This window comes from Leucopleurus acutus, assembly GCF_964270905.1.
Source record: "Leucopleurus acutus genome assembly, chromosome: 2".
NCBI lineage: Eukaryota > Metazoa > Chordata > Mammalia > Artiodactyla > Delphinidae > Leucopleurus > Leucopleurus acutus.
This window is the reverse complement of record NC_139143.1, coordinates 23,723,066-23,744,763: the sequence shown is the minus strand read 5'-3', so window position 1 is coordinate 23,744,763 and position 21,698 is coordinate 23,723,066. Positions and strand designations below refer to the sequence as shown.

Below are 21,698 nucleotides of genomic sequence, written 5' to 3'. Positions count from 1 at the left end.
TATGAATCAATTAAAAAAAGTCAAATAACCTATAATAAAAGTATCTGTTTATATGACAGTACATAAGAAAGGAAAAAGAAATGGCTCTTCTGAACAGATGAAAACAGTTCAATCTTACTCATAGTGAGAAATATAAAATCAAATATAAAATCAGAATACTGTTTTTAACTATCAGATCAATGGAGTTCATAAAGTTTTAATATGTTGGGTTTGGCAATGGTGTGGTGAAAAAGTCACTATTGGTGGTGAGAGATTAAATTTATATAACCTCTGTGGAGGGCAATTTGGTAATATCTGTCAAATTTTCAAATTTCCATACCCTGTAACCTAGTACTTTTGCGAATTTAGATCACAGAAATACTTGTACATGGGTAAAATGACACGTACAGTAGTATTTGTAGAAGCAAAAGATTGGCAAAAACCTAAGTGTCCATAAATAGAGGAATGATTAATTAAAGTATGGTACCTCAAAATAGTAGAAAACTCTGAACTCATTTAACTTAAAATCAGAGGAAGTTGGACTTCCCTGGAGGTCCAGGGGTTAAGACCCTGCGCTTCCATTGCAGCGGTCGCAGTTTCAGTCCCTAGTCGGGGAACCAGCATCCCGCATGCTGTGTGGTGTGGCCAAAAGAACCCACCAAAAAACAGAGAAGTTTTCTAATGTACTGATATAGAAGTGATTGCTAAGATACTTTAAGAAAGCAAAATACACAACAGAGCATATTGTAGCTATTTGGGGAAAATAAGAAGGGAACATAAGCAGTTTTTGCTTGTGTATTCCTAAAGTATCAATGAAGGACATGTAGAAAACTTACAGTCATGATCCTCTGGAAGACAGGAAACCGAGGGACAGAGGTATTAGAGTTTTCAGTGCCTTTTGAATCTTTTAAATTAGAAGCCTATGAATGTATTAACTATGCAAAAATACTATCTAAATAAAATTTGATTGCTGAAAGTGTATATTATATCCAGAATGTATGAAGAACTCTGAAAATTCAGTATTAAGAATCAAATGGGGGCTTCCCTGGTGGTGCAGTGGTTGAGAGTCCGCCTGCTGATGCAGGTGACACGGGTTCGTGCCCCGGTCCAGGAAGATCCCACATGCCGCGGAGTGGCTGGGCCCGTGAGCCATGGCCGCTGAGCCTGCGCGTCCGGAGCCTGTGCTCTGCAACGGGAGAGGCCACAACAGTGAGAGGCCCGCATACTGCAAAAAAAAAAAAAAAAAAAAAAAAAAAAAAAGAATCAAACGGGAATTCCCTGGTGGTCCAGTGATTAGGGCTCCATGCTTCCACTGCAGGGGGCACGGGTTTGATCCCTGGTTGGGGAACTAGAATCCTCATGCTGCACGGCACAGCTGAAAAAAAAAAATCAAACAGCCCATTTAACAAATTGGCAAAAGATTTGAACAGATGATTCACCAATGATATAAGAATATCAAATAAACCAATGAGAGGATATTCAACATAATTAGTCATTAGAAAAACGCAAATTAAAACCAGTGTTGAAAATTTACTAGACCAAGCCTACCACGTGTTGGTGAGGCTATGGGGAAACTTGAACTCCTGTACACCGCTGATGGGAATATAAAATTGTATAACCACTTTGAAAAAACTGTTTGGCAGTTCCTTTCTTTCTTTTTTAAAAGACTTAATTTTTTAAGAGTCGTTTTAGGTTTACAACAAAATTGAGAGGAAGATACAGAGATTTCTGGTTTACTGCCCCCCCCCCGCCCACATACATAGCCTCCTCCACTATCAGTGTCCTCCATCAGAGTGGTACATTTGTGACAGCTGAAGAGCCTGCACCAACACATCATAACCACCCAAAGTCCATAGTTTCCATTAGACTTCACTCTTGGTATTATACCTTCTGTGGGTTTTGACAAATGTTTAGTGACATATATCTATCATTATTATATTTTACAGAGTATTTTCATTGCCCTAAAAATCCTCTGTGTTCTACCAATTCACCCCTCTCCGCATCCCCACAACTGCCAGCAACCACTGATATTTTTATTGTCTTCATAGCTTTGCATTTTCCAGGATGTCATGTATTGGGATCACACAGAATGTAACCTTTTCAGATTGGCTTCTTTCACTTGGTAATATGCATTCAGGTTCCTCCATGTCTTTTCATGATTTGATAGCTCATTCTTTTTGGTACTGAATAATACTCCATTCTCTGGATGTACCAGTTTGTTTATTCATTTACCTACTGAAGATTAGTTGATTCCAAGTTTTAGCAATTATGAATAAAGATTCTGTAAACATCTATGCAGATTTTTGTGTGGATATAAGTTTTCAACTCATTTGAGTAAAAACCAAGGAGCATGATTGTTGGATTTTATGGTAAGAGTATATTTAGTTTTGTAAGAAACTACCAAACTGTCTTCCATTTTGCATTCCACTAGAAATGAATGAATTCCTGTTGTTCCTCATCCTCACCAGCATTTGAAGTTGTCCGTGTTCCAGATTTTAGCAATTTAATAAGTGTGTAGTAATATCTCATTTAATTTGCATTTCCCTGGTGGCATATAGTGTGGAGCATCTTTTCATATGCTTATTTGCTAATTGTATATCTTCTTTGGTGATATTTGGATTCTTTGATTTCTTAAAGTGTTAAACACACATTGACCGTATGACCCAGCCCTTCCACTACTTTAATCAAGAGAAATGAAAGCATATGTTTGTACAGAAGCCCACACACAGATGATCATATCAACTTTGTCGTAATAGCCAAAACCTGGAAATAACCCATAAGTCCACTAACAGGTGAATGGATAAACAAATGGTGCTATATCCATAGAATAGGATGTGTCACAATAAAAAGAAATGAACCACTGATACATACACCAATATGGACAAATCTTAGAATAATTATGCTGAATGAAAGAAGCCTGAAGAAAGAGTATATACTAGATGATTCCATTTATATAAAACTTTAGAAGATATAAACTTAATACAGAAAGCAACTTAGTGATTGCTTGAGAAGTAGGAGTATAGAAATGAGAGGAAGCAAAGGAAGGATAGTAAAGTGGCACAAGGAAACTTTAGGGGGCTGATTAATGTCTTTGTATGTTCATTATCTTGACTGTAGTGACATGGATGTATATTTCGTGGCCTGAAAGCTTTGTTTAAATACCTTTGGTTCATCCTAGAATTTAAAAATAGAAATATGACAGGCCCTAAAGGTAAGAGTATATTCAGTATTCATACTTCAAGACAGGAAATATGATTAAAAGTTTACACGGTGGCAAGTCTCATCTTTAATTCCTGTACAGATAGGTTCACTGGGTCACAGGGAAAATATCATGTTCTTTTGAATAGAGTATTGAAACTGAACATTGTTCTTAAGAGGAGACCTGGGATCCAGGTGCAGTTTTGTCAAAGGATGGTGAACAAATCCTCCTGCTTTGAGGAAGGAATAATCTAGACTTGCTTATGTATCTTTCAGTCTTGCAAGGTCCTGTTCTTAAAAAGATATAAAGGTAATTTACTTTGAAGAGAAAATTATTATTGCTAAGAACCCATTTTTAAATATAGTACTTAAAAGAATGAGAATAATAAAGGGAGTAGTGAGATGAATGGTCTGACTTGAAGTTTTTATATAGGACAGTTATCAGTTTATATGATTTTTATAATTTATTCTAGATGTTCTTCTGCATTTTTTGAGGAAGAGAGATCAGCATTAAAACAGAAACGGCAGAAAATAAGGCTCTTACAGCAAAGGAAAGTTGCGGATGTTTCACAGTTCAAGGATCTCCCAGATGAAATTCCTTTGCCCCTGGTTATTGGAACCAAAGTTACAGGTAGGTGAAGATAAGCTTATTACTATTTTGACTTGCAGTTTTTCACCAAGATAACGTTTATTAGACAAATGGCTTTTATATTAGAAAGCTTAAACTATAATTCTATAGCAATATTCTGTAGAGGTTACTGTTTCTTAATCTGTGAAGTCTGTTTTTTAAAGAAATTGGATAAAAGTGTACCTTTTCAAAGCAATGTCTGCCACAACATAAACTAAAGCAAACTGCTACAAAGATGAAATTGAAAATAAGTATAATGTTTAAATTTTAAACATTTTGAATTCTGTTTTTGCTTCCACTCATTGATTTTCTTTTCTAACCATTTTTACCTGGTTAGTTCACAAACACCATTGTTCTTGTGATCTTTGAGTTTAGAAGTACTCCATTTCTAATGACTGAATAAAACTAAATTATTCAGTAGGTAGTTTTGTAAAGATGTAAATTCTGTCAATTTGTAGGTGGTGATTCTGTGTGTTCACTTCAGTTACAACACTGAGGGAAATTACCACCAAAACCTCAAGTTTAAGTTAATCCTTAATAATTTGGTGATCTAAAATTACAATTTATATAATACAAGAAATAACAAGGTGTTAAGTGGGTAGGTAGGGTAGTAATAGTACTGGAAGAGTTTGAAAAATGGTTGGATTAATCAGAGAATATTTTCTGGAGGAAAGGGAACATTGAATTACATATTTATATTATTATTTTCTGGATATAAAAGTGGTACATGTTTCCATTATATTGTAAAAATGGGTAATGAGGGCTTCCCTGGTGGCGCAGTGGTTGAGAGTCCGCCTGACAATGCAGGGGACACGGGTTCGTGCCCTGGTCCGGGAAGATCCCACATGCTGTGGAGCGGCTGGGCCCGTGAGCCATGGCCCCTGAGGCTGCGCGTCCGAAGCCTGTGCTCCGCAACGGGAGAGGCCACAACAGTGAGAGGCCCGCGTACTGCAAAAATAAATAAAAAAAAAAAAAAAAAAAAAAAAAAGGGTAATGAAAGGAAAGGTAGATAATAAGGAAGAGACTGTATCATGCATATAAAATGCATTTGGAAAAGAGAAGAATGCATTTAGTCATAACCTACCATGTATAGAAGTTACAGATGATATATATGGTCTCTCTCTTTACAAAATTAGTCTGGGAGTGGGGGTGGAGATAGAGTGAGGGAGAGATAGCATTCCTGAAAAAATATATTAGTTCTAAAAACCCCATATAAATAAGTACAAAGTCCACAATATAACTACTAATCAGAGAAATGCTGGCGTGAATAGAGTGACACGTAGACCCAATTAGGAAATCCTTAAAAGTTAAGTGCTACAGCATTTAAGGATTGGCAGTATTATTTGATAAGACTGAAAATTTTACAGTGTCAGTAAGTAGGTACTCATGTCACAATGCAGAATAGGTGGGACTGGATATGTCAAGATATGAGAAAAGTTTGTAGGAATCAACTACTAGAGCTTTTGAAGGTTTCTGTTTGGTTTAGAGGAGGTGTCAGCATACAATAAAAAATTATTAAACCTATGAAGAAACATAAAAACAGGTTCTGTAGTAAAGACCAAAAGCAATCAATAGAAAACAGATGCTGGGATGCTGGAATTAGTTTCAAAATATCTGTTATAAAACATGTTCAAGAACTTAAATGTAAATATGGTCATAATTAATGGGGATATCACAGTAGATAGATGGAAATTACTTAGATAAAACACATTTAAAATTGAAAAGTATAGTGTCTGAAAAGAAAAATTCTGAATGGGCTTAAAAGCATATTGGAAATAGCAAAACCAAGGGTAAGTGAACTTCAGAATAAATCAGTATAAATGATCCATTGTGAAAACATGGAGGAAAAAATGGAAAAAACATTAATAGAGCCTCAGAGACCTGTGGGACAATATTATGCAAATAACATACATGTAATTAGTGTTCTTAAAAGGAGAAGAAAGGCACAATGGCATGTGGGAAAAAAAAGACTTGATTTTTTCTTTCAGTTTTTTCGAGATATAGTTGACATACACACCGTAAAGTGTAGGTCATAATGATTTGACTTGCATCCATTGCATTTGCCGACCTTGGAGAAGTGGCCTCTTGTGGGAGACCTCCTGTGCTTCCCAGCAGCGCACTCCCCTCTGGTCACCAGAGCTATGTGCTCTAGGGGTGCGCCCCGTGTGGGCTGCCTGGGTCCTTCTGTTGTGGCGGCCTGACTACTGTGGGCAGTCTGATAGGTGTGGCTGGCCCTCCTTCAGGTTGGTTGCTAGGCCCTGCCTTGTGGAAGGCTTCCGTCTGTGGGCTGGGGCACAAGGTGGCTGGCTGCAGGAGTGGGTGGGGGGTTCCTCGGACTAGTACTGGCCCACTGGTGGGTGGAGCTGGGCTCGGGGTGTGTCCCAGATCTAGTGCTGGTGGGTGCGCTAGTTCCTGGCACGGCTGTCTGTAGGGGCCTGGGATATCCCAAAGCTGGTTATCAGCCCGCTGGTTAGTGGAGCTGGGTCCTGAGGCTGCTGGCTGAGGGGCCCAATATGTCTGGTGGCCTGCTGTCAGCCTGCTGGTTGGCAGGCCAGAGCCCCCGCTATTCCCTGGGCTAGTGTCCCATCACTGGTGGACAGGAGCAGTTCCTGGGGCGGCTAGCTGAGGGGCCCAAGGTGTCCCAGAGCTGGCATTAGCCTGCTGGTGTGTGGGACTAGGGCTCAGTGGGTCTTGGAGCTAGTGCTGGCCTGCTGGTCTGTGGGCTGCATCCAGACACAGCAGGCTGTAGGTCTGTGGTGGTCCTGGGGCTGCTGTCTACCCAGTGGTGGGTGGGACAGGGCGCAGGGGATCAGATCCCTGCGCTGGTGCCGGCCCCCTTGTAGGCAGAGCTGGGGCCTGGGTTCTCTAGCCGCAGGGCCTGGTGTCTGCCCACTGGTGGGCAGGGCTGAGGCCCAGGGGGTCCCCAGGCTGGTACCCACCCACTGGTGGGTGAGCCCGGGTCCTGGGGCTAGTGCCGGCTCACTGGTGGGTGGAGCCAGTCCCAAAGTCTCTGGCTGCAGGGCCCTGGAACTCCCTGAGTTAGTGCGTTGGTCTCTGTTGTGCTGGGCCAGGACCCAGTGGCTGGTGCCTGCCCAGTGGTGGGTGAGGCTGATCCTGGGGCTAATGCGGGCTCACTTGTGAGCAAAGCCAGGTCCCAGGGTCTCTGGTGCAGGGTCCTGGGGACCTGGGGCTAGTGAGGCTCGTTGGTGTCAGTGGCTGGTCCTGGGCCCTCTGGTGGATAAGTCCAGGTCCTGAAGTGGCTATGGGCTCAGGGGCTCCCAGCCAGGCCAGCTGGTGGGTGGGGCTCTGTCCCCGCCCAGCCAGCTGCTTGGCCTGAGGTGTCCCATTACTGGTGCAGACAGGCTGCTGGGCGGGGCCGAGTCCCAGCCCTAATAAGCTAGAGGGAGGATTAAAAAATGGCGCTTGCCAGCACCAGTGTCCTCGTGGTTGAACAAGCTCCCAGAAATGGCTGCCACAAGTGTCTCTTTCCCCCCGGTAAGCTCCACTTGGCTCCTGCCTCTCAGGGAGGCTCTCCAAGATCAGCAGGTGGGTCTAACCGAGGCGCCTTTTGAATTACTCCTTCTGTTCTGCGTCCTAGAACTTGTAAGATTTTGTGTGCACCCTTTAAGAATGGAGTCTATTTCCCATAGCCCTCTGGCTCTCCCGAATGTAAGCCCTGCTGGCCTTCAAAGGAAGGTGTTCTGGTGTTTGTCGTCCTAGTGCAGGACTTCCAGTTTGGAGAGCCCCACGTGGGGTTCAGATACCTTGCTCCTTGGGGAGAACCTCTACAATTGTTATTATCCTCCCCTTTGTGGAGGTATTGTTCTTGACTATACTGTGTCTCTGCCCCTCCTACCTGTCTGGTCGTGGTTCCTTTGCATCTTTAGTTGTAGAAGATCATTTTTGCTTGTCTTCTGGTCTTTCTCATCAATAGTTGCTCTGTAAATATTGTAATTTTGGTGTGCCGATGGGAAGAGGTGAGCTCAAGGACTTCCTACTCCGCCATTTTGGCCACCTTCCTCCAACTCGATTTAAAAAAAATAAAAGTACAGATCCACAGTACTCTAAACCCCAAGGCATATAACCCACGTGTATACATAACCCATAATTAGACACAATACAGAAAAAATACAGAGCAAATCTTGAAAGCATTCATTGGAAAAACAACATTATATGAGGAACAGTGATACAAACAGCAGCTGACTTCTTATGGGAAAAGAACACTAGATGCTATGTCAAATGAACTTTTCAGATTGAAGGGATATGATACCAGATGGAACCTTGACTACAGAGTAACAGCACCAGAAATAGTAAATATATGTGTAAAATGGAACTGTTGTGTTTGTTTCTTAAATTTGTAGTGAGAGTATACAGTATTAACTGAAGTAGAGTGTAATAAGTAAGGAGTGAATATTATAATCCCTAGAATATTGAGGTTCAGAAACCTTAGTGTGCGTCAGATCACCTGGAGGGCTTTAAAAAGACAGGTTACTGGCCTCCACTCCAGAGTTTCTGATTCAGAAGGTCAGGGGTAGGGCCTGAGAATTTGCATTTCAAGAAGTTTCCAAGTGGTGTTGATGCTGCTGGTGTGGGGCCGTACTTTGAGAACTAGTAAAGGAATTACTTTTAAAAAATCTTTTATTGAGGTAACGTTGGTTTATAAGTTTCATGTATACGTTATATTTCATCTTCTCTTTACATTACAGCATGCTTACCATCAAAAGTTTAGTTTCTGTCTCTCACCATACAGTTGATCCCCTTTACGCATTTCACCCTCCCCTGTCCCACCCCTTTCCCTCTGGTAATCACTACTCTTTTTTTTACCGTGGAGTAGTATTCCAGTGCGTGTATGCGTCTGTGTGTGTAGCATATCTTTTTTTTTTTTTTTTTGTGGTATGCGGGCCGCTCACTGTTGTGGCCTCTCCCGTTGCGGAGCACAGGCTCTGGACACGCAGGCTCAGCAACCATGGCTCACAGGCCCAGCCGCTCCGTGGCATGTGGGATCTTCCCGGACTGGGGCACGAACCTGTGTCCCCTGCATCGGCAGGCGGACTCTCAACCACTGCGCCACCAGGGAAGCCCGTGTGTAGCATATCTTTATCCATTCATTCATTGATAGGCACTTAGGTTGTTTTCATATCTTGGCTATTCTAAATAATGTTGCTATGAACATAGGGGTGCATATATCTTTTTGAATTAGTGTTTTTGTGTTCTTTGGTTGAATACACAGAAGTGGGATAGGTAGATCATGTGGTAGTTCTAGTCTTAATTTGGGGGGGAATCGCCACACTGTTTCTCATAGTAGCTGCACCAACTTACATTCCCACCAACAGTGTATGAGGGTTTCCTTTTCTCCTGTCCTTGCCAACCCTTGTTATTTCTTGCCTTTTTGATAATAGCCAGTCTAACAGATGTGAGGTGATATCTCACTGTGGTTTTTTTTTAATTGAAGTACAGTTGATTTACAATATTGTGTTAGTTTCAGCTGTATAGGAAAGTAATTTAATTATACATATTTTTTTCAGATTATTTTCCATTATAGGTTATTATAAGATATTGAATATAATTCCCTGTGCTGTACAGTAAATCCTTGTTGCTTATCTATTTTATGTGTAGTTTTGTTAATCCCATACTCCTAATTTATACCCCCCCCCACCTCCCTTTCCCTTTTGGTAACTATAAGTTTGTTTTCTATGTCTATGAGTCTGTTTCTGTATGGTATATAGATTCATTTGTATTACTTTTTAGATTCCACATATAAGTAATATCATATAATATTTATCTTTCTCTGACTTACTTCACTTACTGTGATATTCTCTAGGTCCATCCATGTTGTTGTAAATACTCTACTCTTCTTTATGCTTGAGTAATATTCCTGTGTGTTTTATACATATATATAAAATCTCACATCTTCTTAAAGTAATCATCTGTTGCTGGGCACTTGGGTTGTTTCCATGTCCTGGCTATTGTAAATAATGCTGTTATGAACATTGGGGTGCATTATCTTTTCGAATTAGTTTTCATCTTTTCTGGATATATACCCAGGAGAGGGGTTGCTGGAACATATGATAACTCTATTTTTTGTTTTTAAAGGAACCTCCAGACTGTTTTCCATAGTGGCTACACCAATTTACATTCCCACCAATAGTGTATGAGGGTTCCCTTTTCTCCACACCCTCTCCAGCATTTTTTATTGTAGACTTTTGATGATGGCAATTCTGACCCGTGTGAGATGATACCTCATTATAGTTTTGATTTGCATTTCTCTAATAATTAGCAGTGTTGAGCATCTTTTCATGTGCCTGTTGGCCATCTGGATGTCTTCCTTGGAGAAATGTCTATTTAGATCACTTGCCTATTTTTTTAAATTTATTTATTTATTCATTCATTTATTTATTTATTTTTGGCTGAATTGGGTCTTTGCTGCTGCACGTGGACTTTCTCTAGTTGCGGCGAGTGGGGGTTTCTCTTCGTTGCAGTGTGCGGGCTTCTCATTGTGGTGCCTTCTCTTGTTGCGGAGCATGGGTTCTAGGCGTGCGGCCTTCAGTAGTTGTGGCATACAGGCTCAGTAGTTGTGGCTCAAGGGCTCTAGAGTGCAGGCTTAGTAGTTGTGGCCCACAGGCCCAGCTGCTCCATGGCATGTGGGATCCTCCTGGACCAGGGCTCGAACCCGTGTCCCCTGCATTGGCAGGTGGACTCTTAACCACTGCGCCAGGGAAGTCCCCTGCCTGTTTTTTGGTTGGGTTGTTTTGGGGTTTGTTTTGTTTTGTTTTGATAGTGAGTCATTGTGGTTTTGATTTGCATTTTCCTAACAATTAGTGATGAATATCTTTTCATGTGCCTGTTGGCCATCTATATGTCTTCTTTAGAAAATCACCTGTTCAGCTGTACTGCCCATTTTTTAATTGGGTTGTGTGTCTTTTTGTTGTTGAGTTGTATGAGTTCTTTATATATTTGGGATATTAGCCAATTAATGGATATATGATTTGCAAATATCTTCCATTTGTTTCTTCATTTTGCTGATGGTTTCCTTTGCTGTGCAGAAACTTTTTAGTTTTATATAATCCCATTTGTTCAATTTTGCTTTTGTTTCCCTTGCCTGAGGAGACATATCCAGAAAGATATTGCTAAGATCAATGTTACAGAGCATACTGCATATGTTTATTTCTAGGAGTTTTATTGTTTGAGGTCTTGCTTTCAGGTCTTTAGTCCATTTTGAGTTGATTTTTGTATATGATGTGAGGTAGTGGTCTAGTTTCTTTTGCATTTGGCTGTCCAGTTGAAGGAATTACTTTTTAAAAAGTGTTAAGAGGTATACCTAAAAAGCCAGTAGAGGAATTAAATTTGACAAACTAACAAATACTCAGTTAAGTGAAAAGATGACAGGAAAGAAACAACAGAGGAGTAGAAAATAAATAGCAAGATGGTAGACTTATATCTAGCCCTTTTAAAATTACATTAAATGTCAATGAACTAAACACTACACTGTAGAGCTTATCAGACTGGATTTTTTTTTTTTTTTTTTTTTTAAAAAGGAAGTCAAACTCAACTACAGTTGACCATTGAACAACATGGGTTTGACGGGTTTGAATTGTGTGAGTCCATTTATATGTGGATTTTTTTTTCAATAACACCCTGGAAATTTTTTTGGAAATTTGTGACAACTTGAAAGAACTTGCAGATGAATTGCTTAGCCGTGAAATATTGAAAAAAATTTAAAAGTTAGATATGTCATGAATGCACAAGATATATGTAGACATAGTCTATTTTATCATTTACTACCATATTTTATGGTAGTAAAATTTATCAAAACTTACTTCCTCAAACACAGTCCATACATTTGCCATTGAGAGAAATGTAAGCAAACATAAAGATGCCATATTAAATCATAGCTTCATAAAACTAACTGTAGTATACACTGTACTACTGTAAAAATTTTGTAGCAACCTCCCAATGCTGTTGCAGTGAGCTCAAGTGTTGTGAGTATCTGCTAAAAATGCTGTGTGACAGTAATCATTTCCATGTGATCAGTTCATCTCCAGTAAATTGCATATCGTTGTAAAAAGTGATCTCTTGCAGTTCTCAAGTATTTTTCATTGTGTTTAGTGGAAGACCATAAACCATGGAGCCCATATGAAGTGCCATAGTGATGCTAGAATTGCTCCTAAGAAGCAGAGAAAAGTCATGACATTACAAGAAAAAGTTGAATTGCTTGATATGTACTGTAGATTGAGGTCTTCATCTGTGATTGCCCACTATTTCAAGATAAATAAATGAATACAGTGTAAGGACCATTGTAAAAAAAAAGAAAAGGAAAATTGGTGAAGCTATAGCTGCAGCTATGCCAGCAGGCATGAATACCTAGCATTTTTTTGAAATATCTTTTTACCTCATAATGAAAATACAGCTTTTATGTGGGTACAGGATTGATATAAGAAAGGCATACCTGTGGACTCCAATATGATTTGAGAAAAAGCAAAGTCATTTATATGACGACAGAGCAAAAGGGAGTGAAAGATCTAAAGCTGGAGAATTTAATGCCAGCAAAGGATGGTTTGATAATTTTAAAAAGAAGTTTGGCTTAAAAAATGTCAGGATCACAGGAGAAGCAGCTTCTGCCAACCGAGAGGCAGCAAACAGCTTCCCAGATGCCATTCAGAAAGTCATGGAGGAGAAAGGATATCTACCTGAACAGGTTTTTAATGCAGACGTAAGTGCCCTATTCTGGTAAAACAAAACAAAACAAAACAAAAAAGCCTTGTTAGTAAGGAAATAAAGCAAGCACTAGGATTTAAAGCAGAAAGGGTGGACTTCCCTGATGGAGCAGTGGTTAAGAACTTGCCTGCCAATGCAGGGCACACAGGTTTGATCCCTGGTCCAGGGATCTTTCAAGCCCGTGTGCTACAACTACTGAGCCTGCACTCTAGAGCCCACGAGCCACAACCACAGAGCCCGCATGCTGCAACTCGTGAAGCCCGTGCACCTAGAGCCCGTGCTCCACAACGAGAGAAGCCACCGCAGTAAGAAGCCCACGAACCGCAATGAAGAATAGCCCCCACTTGCTGCAACTAGAGAAAGCCCTCGTGCAGCAACAAAGACCCAACGCAGCCAAAAATTTAAAAAATAAAAAAATAAAGCAGAAAGAGATAGGCTAACTACTGTTTTGCAAATGCAGTCGGGTTTATGATCAAGACTGCCCTTATGTATAAAGCTGCCAGCCATAAACAACAAGGTCCTACTGTATAGCACAGGGAACTATATTCAATATCCTGTGATAAACCATAATGGAAAAGAATATATATTAAAAAAAAAAGAATGTCTATGTCACTTTGCTGTACAGCAGAGATTGGCACAACATTGTAAATCAACTATACTTCAATAAAAAATTTAACTAAATTTAAAAAAGCTGCTAATCTTGGACCCTTGAAGGGAAAAAATAAACACCAGCTGCCCGTCTTTTGGTTGTACAGCAATAAGACCTGGGCAACAAAAATTCTTTTTCTGGATCAGTTCCATTGATGGTTTGTCCCTGAAGTCCGGAAGTACCTTGGCAGTAAGGAACTGCCTTTTAAAGTTCTTTTGATATTGGACAGTGCCCCTGGCTACCCAGAACCCCATGAGTTTGACTCCAAAGGCATTGAAGTGGTCTACTTACCCCCAGACACAACATCTATAATTCAGCCTGTAGCCTTAAGTACCTTTAAGGCTCATTACACATGGTACTCTATGGAAAAGATTGTCAATGCTATGGAAGAGAACTCTAATAGAGAAAACATCATGAAAATCTGGAAGGATTATATCACTGAAGATGTCACTGTTGTTATAGAAAAAGCCTGAAAGAGCCAGTAAAGGAAAGAGATTGTAGAGGTGGAGGAAAAAAAAAGAGGTTGGAGGTAAAGGGCTTCAAGACACGGAGATGAGTGCTTCTGAATCAGTGCCAGCCAATAAAGAAGAAGACATAGAAGATGCAGTGTCAGAAAACAAATTGACATTAGACAGTTGGGGAGAAGACTTTCAATTTTCAAGACTGCTTTTGCTTTTTTTTATAGCATAGACCCTTCTATGATAGGGTCACTTAAACTAAAGCAAATAGTGGAAGAAGGATTGGTACCATATAGAAACATTTTTAGAGAAATGAAAAAGCAAAAAGTCAAGTAGAAATTATGATGTATTTCCATAAATTCACAGTAAGTGTGCCTGACTGTCTTCCCTCCCCTTCCACCTCCTCCACCTCTTCCACCTCTGCCACCTCTGCCACCCCTGAGACAGCAGGAGCAACTTCTCTTCCTTCTTCTCCTCAGCCTACTCAACATGAAAATGGTGAGGATGAAGACCTTTATGATGATTCATTTCCACTTAGTGAATAGTAAATAATCATCATTCCATACAGTTAATAAACTTATCTATTGTGTAGGTGTGTGAGTGTCTTCCTCTGAAAATCTAATCACTGCATGGCAAGAACTGTATGAGATGTATTTGTGTCATCATCATCATGACCTAAGTATTATTCATCATGTGGAATATTGTGTGCAGGACTTGTATTGAATCAGTCTGCCAAGGCAATAGAAACAAAAGCAAAAATAAGCAAATGGGACCTCATCAAACTTACAAGCTTTTATACAGCAAAGGAAACCATAAACAAAACAAAAAGACAACCTACAGAATGGGAGAAAATATTTGCAAATGATGTGACCTACAGGGGCTTAATTTCCAAAATATTCAAACAGCCCATACAACTCAACAACAAAAAAACAAACAACCCAATAGAAAAATGGGTAGGAGACCTAAATAGACATTTCTCCAAAGAATACATCCAGATGACCAACAGGCACATCAAAAGATGCTCAACATTGCTAATTATTAGAGAAATGCAAATCAAAAGTACAATGAGGTACCACCTCATCCCAGTCAGAATGGCCATCATTAAAAAATCTACAAATAACAAATGCTGTAGAGGGTGTGGAGAAAGGGGAACCTTCCTACACTGTTGGTGGGAGTGTAAGTTGGTGCAGCCACTATGGAAAACAATATGGAGGTTCCTCAGAAAACTAAAAGTAGAGTTGCCATATGATCCAACAATCCCACTCCAGGGCATATATCTGGACAAAACTATAATTCAAAAAGATACATTCACCCCTATGTTCATAGCAGCACTATTCACAATAGCCAAGGAAACAACCTAAATGTCCGTCAGCAGATGAATGGATAAAGAAGATGTGGTACATATATACAATGGACTACTACACAGCAATAAAAAAGAATGAAATAATGCCATTTGCAGCAACATGGATGGACTTAGAGATTACCATACTAAGTGAGGGAAGTCAGAAAGAGAAAGACAAATACCATATGATATCACTTATATGTGGAATCTAAAGTATGACACAAATGAACCTATCTACAAAACAGTAACAGACTCACAGACATAGAGATCAGACTTGTGGTTGCCAAGGGGATGGGGTTGGGGGAAGGATGGATTGGGAGTTTGGGATTAGCAGATGCAAACTATTACATATAGAGTGGATAAACAACAAGGTCCTACTGTATAGCACTAGGAACTATATTCAATATCTGCTGTAAACGATTAATGGCAAAGAATATAAAAAAGAATATATATATATATATATATATATGTATAACTGAATCACTTTCCTGTACAGTAGAAACTAACACAACATTGTAAATCAACTATACGTCAATTAAAAAAAAAAAAAGACTTGTATTGAAGGAAGACCCTGAGCTCACCTCTTCTCATGGGCACACCAGAATTACAACTATTTACAGAACAACTGTTGATGAGAAAGACTGGAAACTACCAGAAAGAATCACAGTGAGATGGGTAAGAGGGGTGGAGTTGCTTTATAATCATTATACATACCCCCAGGGTGGGCAACCCACAAATGAGAATAATTACGATTGTAGGGGTTCACCCCATGGAGCAAGGACAACCAGTGGATCACTGAAGAAACCAAAGAAGAAATCAAAAGATACCTGGAGACAAGTGAAAACAAAAATATAACAATCCAAAATCTATGGGTCGTAGCAAAAGCAGTTCTAAGAGAGAAGTTTATAGCGATGCTAACCAACCTCAGGAAACAAGAAAAATCTCAAATAAACAACCTAACCTTACACCTAAAGGAACTTAAAAAGAACAAACAAAATCCAAAGTTATTAGAAGGAAAGAAATCATAAAGGCCAGAGCAGAAATAAATGGAATAGAGACTTAAAAAAGAAAATATTAATGAAACTAAGAGCTGGTTCTTTGAAAAGATAAACAAAATTGATAAACCTTTAGTCAAACTCGCCCAGAAAAAAAGAGGGCCAGAAAGAAGGAGAAGTCAGAACTGACACTGGAGGATCATAAAAGAATACTACAAACAACTATATGCCCCTAAAATGGACAACCTAGAAAAAAATGGACAAATTCCTAGAACTGTACAATCTCCCAAGACCAAACCAGGAAGAAATAGGAAATATGAACAGACCAGTTACCAGTGATGAAATTGAGTCAGTAATTTAAAGCAAAACAAAACAAAAAAACACCCCAAAACTCCCAACAGACAAAAGTTCAGGACTAGATGACTTTATATGTGAATTCTGCCAAACATTTAGAGAAGAGTTAACACCTATCCTTCTCAAACTATTCCAAAAAATTGCAGAGAAAAGAAGATTTCAAGACTCATTCTACAAGGCCACCATCACCCAGATACCAAAACCAGAGAAAGATACCACAAAAATAGAAAATTACAGGCCAATATCACTAATGAACATAGATGTAAAAATCCTCAACAAAATATTAACAATCAAATCTAACAATACATTAAAAGGATAATACATCATAATCAAGTGGGATTTATCCCAGTTGATGCAAGGACGGTTCAATAACCACAAATTAATCAATGTGATACACCACATTAATAAATTAAAGAATAAAAAATCATACAGTCATCTACATAGACGCAGAAAAAGCTTTTGACAAAATTCATTCATTTATGATAAAAACTCTTCACAAAGTGGGTATAGAGGGAACATACTTCATAATAAATGCCGTATATGATAAGCCCACAGCTAACATCATATTCAACAATAGAAAGCTGAAAGCATTTTCTCTAAGATCAGGGACAAGACAAAGGTGCCCACTCTTGCCACTTCTATTCAACATAATATTGGAAGTCCTGGCCACAGCAATCACACAAGAAAAAGAAATAATATAACCCAAATTGGAAAGGAAGATGTAAAACTGTCGCTGTGTCACTGTCTACAGATGACATGATACAATATATAGAAAATCCTGAAGACACCACCAAAAAACTACTAGAGCTCATCAGTGAATTCAGTAAAGTTACAGGATACAAAATTAACATACAGAAATCTCTTGCATTTCTATACATTGACACTGAACTATTAGAAAGAGAAATTAATGAAACAATCCCATTTGCAATTGTATCAAAAAGGATAAAATACCTAGGAATAAATCTAACCTAGGAGGTAAAGACATGTACTCCAAAAACTATAAGACGCTGATGAAAGAAATCAAAGATGAGACAAACAGATGGAAAGATATACCATGTTCTTGGATTGGAAGAATTAATATTGTTAAAATGACGATACTACCCAAGATAATCTAGAGATTCAATCCATCCCTATCAAAATACGAATGGCATTTTTCACAGAACTAGAACAAATCATTTTAAAATTTGTATGGAAACACAAAAGACCCTGAATAGCCAAAACAATCTTGAGAAAGAACAGAACAGAGGTATCACACTCCCTGATTTCAGAGTATACTACAAAGCTACAGTAATCACAGCAGTATGGTACTGGCAAAAAAACAGACACATAGATTAATGGAACAGACTAGAGAGCCCAGAAGTAAACTGACACACTTATGGTCGATTAATCTACAACAAAGGAGGCAAGAATATACAGTGGAGAAAAGACAGTTTCTTCAATAAGTGAGTTTCTTCAATAAGTGGTGCTGGGAAAACTGGACAGCTACATGTAAAAGAATGAAATTAGAACATTTTCTCGCACCACATACGGAAATAAACTCAAAATGGTTTAAAGACTTAAATGTAAGACCAGAAACCAAAAAACTGCTAGAAGAAAACATAGGCAGGGCCTTCCCTGGTGGTCTAGTGGTTAGGACTCCATGCTTCCAGTGCAGGCGGTGCGGGTTTGATCCCAGGTCACAGAACTAGGATCCCACATGCTGCGCAGCCAAAAAAAAGTCGAGATCCCTTGACTTCTGTAACTATCCAAAAATAAATAAATAAATATTTTTTAAAATGAAGTTTTAAATAAATTAAATTAAACTACTTAAAAAAAAAAGAAAACAGGCCCACCTCACCTGCGTGTCACGTGCCCTGCGCCACTTGCCGGCATCTGAGCGCTGATCCCAGGTGTCGTGGGTCTTTGAGGTGAAAGGGGCAGTGCCCATGGGCCAGTTTAACAGTGGCGGAGGCAGGCGGAGGACCTTGACTGGGGTCAGCCCGCCGAGCTTCCCTGCTCAAGGTGTCGAAACCCTCCGTTTCTCGGCGTCAGGTTCTAAGCGCACGACAGGGACCTGCTGAGACCTTGACCAGAGCAATGCATGGTTTTGCGGTCTTGGTCTGGGAGCCGGGCGACGCCTCACGGCGGGGCATGAAAGCCCCAGCTGGCTTCCACCCCTCCCCCACAACCCGAGCGCCGGTCCCCGCACTCGGAAGGCCCTGCTCCCCACCGGCCGTGCTCCTGCCGTGGGTCGCTCGGTTCACTGAGGCCTGGTTGGCTCTCAAGAGTTGGGCAAATCCTTGGTCCCCGCGTGGGCACGGTGGGAGTAGGTCTCGAGCTTTATGTTGGAGGATTCTTGGCACATCTCCGGTTTGCCTTGCATTAGATGGGTATGCATGTGTTCGCACTGGCGAGTTGATCCGGGATATGACCGGAAATTGAGTGTTTGGCTTGACGGCTGAGGTTTAAGTGGATGCCCACACCAGGATATTTCACTTCAAATAAAGAACATGGTGAAACTAATTCACACGTTAGCAGATCATGATGATGATGTCAACTGCTGTGCCTTCTCCTCTTCCCTATTGGCCACTTGCTCCTTGGACAAACCAATTCGCCTGTACTCCCTGAGTGACTTCAGTGAATTGCCACACTCTCCATTGAAGTTTCACACCTCTGCTGTCCACTGCTGCTGTTTCTCTGCTTCAGGGCATATTTTGGCTTCATTTTCAACAGATGGTACCACTGTCTTATGGGATACTCAAAACGGACAGACTTTGGCAGTGATGGAACAGCCCAGTGGTAGCCCCGTGAGGGTTTGCTGGTCTTCCCCAGACTCCACTTGTTTGATATCCGGGGAAGCTGATGGAACTGTTGTTTTGTGGAATGCACAGTCATACAAGTTATATAGATGTGCTAGTGTTAAGGATGGCTCCTTGGTGGCCTGTGCATTTTCTCCTAATGGAAACCTCTTTGTCACTGGCTCCTCGTGTGGAGATTTAACAGTGTGGGATGATAAAATGAGGTGTCTGCATAGTGAAAAAGCACATGATCTTGGAATTACCTGCTGTGATTTTTCTTCACAGCCAGTTTCTGGTGGGGAACAAGGTCTTCAGTTCTTTCGACTGGCATCATGTGGTCAGGATTGCCAGATCAAAATTTGGGTTATTTCTTTTACCCATACCTTAGATCAGTGGATAAGTCTGTCATAGTGTATGATACTAATACTGAGAATATACTTCACACCTTGACTCAGCACACCAGGTATGTCACAACTTGTGCCTTTGTACCCAATATCCTTTTACTTGCTACTGGTTCAATGGACAAAACAGTGAATATCTGGCAGTTTGACCTGGAAACACCTTGCCAAGCAAGGATTGCAGAAGATCAACCAAAGCAATTTACTGAAGATTGGTCAGAGGACGATGATGTCTCAAACTGGCTTTGTGCACAAGATTTAAAAGACCTTGTTGGTATTTTCAAAATGAATAACATTGATGGGCGAGAACTGTTGAATCTTACAAAAGAAAGTCTAGCTGATGATTTGAAAATTGAATCTCTAGGGCTGTGTAGTAAAGTTCTGCAGAAAATTGAAGAGCTCAGGACAAAGATGAAAACCCTTTCTTCTGGAATTCCTGATGAATTTATATGTCCAATAACTAGGGAGCTTATGAAAGATCCTGTCATTGCATCAGATGGCTATTCATACGAAAAGGAAGCAATGGAAAATTGGATCAGCAAAAAGAAACGTACAAATCCCATGACAAATCTTGTTCTTCCTTCAGTGGTACTTATCCAAATAGGACTCTGAAAATGGCCATTGATCGATGGCTGGAGACACATCAAAAATAAAACTGTTTATTTTATATTGCAAAAAAAAAGAAAAGAAAACAGAGGCAGGACACAGTTTGTTATAAATCGTAGCCATATTTCTTTGGATCTGTCTCCTAAGGCAAGGGAAACAAGCAAAAATAAACAAATGGGACCTCATTAAACTTAAAAGCTTTTGCACAACAAAGGAAACCATTGGCAAAATGAAAAGACAACCTACTGAATGGGAGAAAATATTTTCAAATGATATGACTGATAAGGGGTTAATATCCAAAATATATAAATAGTTCATACAACTCAATATTGAAAAAACTACCTGATTTTAAAAAATGGGCAGAAGACCTGAATAGATATTTTTCCAAAGAAGACATACAGATGGCCAACAGGCACATGAAAAGATAACCAACATCACTAATCATCAGAGAAATGCAAATCAAAACCACAATGAGATATCACCTCACACCTGTCAGAATGAATGTCATCAGAAAGACCACCATTAACAAATGTTGGTAAGGATGTGGAGAAAAGGGAGTGCTTGTACATTGCTGGCAGGAATGTAAGTTGGTATATCCACTGTGGAAAGCAGTATGGAGGTGCCTCAAAAAAGTAAAAATAGAACTACCGTATGATCCATCAATTCCATTCCTGGGTGTACATCCAGGAAAGATGAAAACTCTAATTTGAAAAGATACATGCAACCCAATGTTCACAGCAGCATTATTTACAATAGCCAAGATATGGAAGTAACCTATGTTACTAATAAAACAGAAACAGACTCACAGATGTAGAGAACAAACTAGTGGTTACCAGTGAGGCGCGGGGTAGGGGAGGGGAAAGATAGGGGTAAGTGATTAAGAGGTACAAACTACTAAGTATAAAATAAATAAGCTACATGGATGTATTGTACAGCACAGTGAATATAGCCAATATTCTGTGATAAATTTAAATGAAGTATAAGCTATAAAATTTTGAATCACTGTGTTGTATACCTGAAACTAATATTGTAATTCAACTATACCTCAATTTTTTAAAAATGAAAGTGTTTTAATACTGTATTATGAATATGACAGTAAAACTGTATGCCATAAAATTTTTATAATGATTCATTCATTAATGTATATGCCAGGCTACCATGAAGCCATCATATTGATTACACTAGACTACTATAAAGCAATTTGTATTGCTTTTTCTTCATTATCAATACATGAATCATTGTACCTGTAAATAAAGATGAATTTCTTTTTCACATTATCTTTTCTTTTTTTTTGATATCTAGTTTTAGTAATATGCGCAACATGTAAAGCATTTTGTAATATCATATAAGACAATATTGATGTAGGTACTGAGACATGATTCATCTTGTAAACAGGCGATGTAAACTTATGGTATTGATAAAAATATACAGTACTATAAATGTATTTCTCTTCTTTATGATTTTCTTAATAACTTTTTTTATCCCTAGCTTACTTTTTTGTAAGAATACAGTGTATAGTACATATAACTTACAAAATACATGTTAATTGCCGTTTATGTTATCTGTAAGGCTTGCAGTCAACAGTAGGCTATTAGTAGT

The 21,698-nt window shown here is 39.5% G+C and overlaps 2 protein-coding genes across 3 annotated transcripts in view; both read left to right on the top strand.

Moving 5' to 3' along the window:
• The window catches only part of LIN9 (lin-9 DREAM MuvB core complex component), a gene marked incomplete at its 5' end in the record, with an annotated part of 109,412 nt that overhangs the window by 29,756 nt on the left and 57,958 nt on the right, over positions 1-21,698 (top strand). Inside the window, one exon of the mRNA XM_082833270.1 lies at positions 3,651-3,808. Within this exon, the coding sequence (XP_082689396.1) occupies positions 3,651-3,808 (158 nt within the window). The remainder of the gene's footprint in view (positions 1-3,650; positions 3,809-21,698) is intronic.
• LOC309979138 (WD repeat, SAM and U-box domain-containing protein 1-like) lies at positions 18,808-20,148 on the top strand (the record flags this gene model as incomplete). 2 transcript variants are annotated; one of them, XM_082865764.1, is made up of 2 exons in its annotated part: positions 18,808-19,390; positions 19,666-20,148. In XM_082865764.1, the coding sequence occupies 2 exons, from the start codon at positions 18,808-18,810 to the stop codon at positions 20,103-20,105; spliced, it is 1,023 nt and encodes a 340-aa protein (XP_082721890.1). In that variant the 3' UTR covers positions 20,106-20,148. The 2 variants fall into 2 exon arrangements, with proteins under 2 accessions (XP_082721890.1, XP_082721889.1); XM_082865763.1 differs by having other exon boundaries at positions 18,808-19,487; positions 19,670-20,148.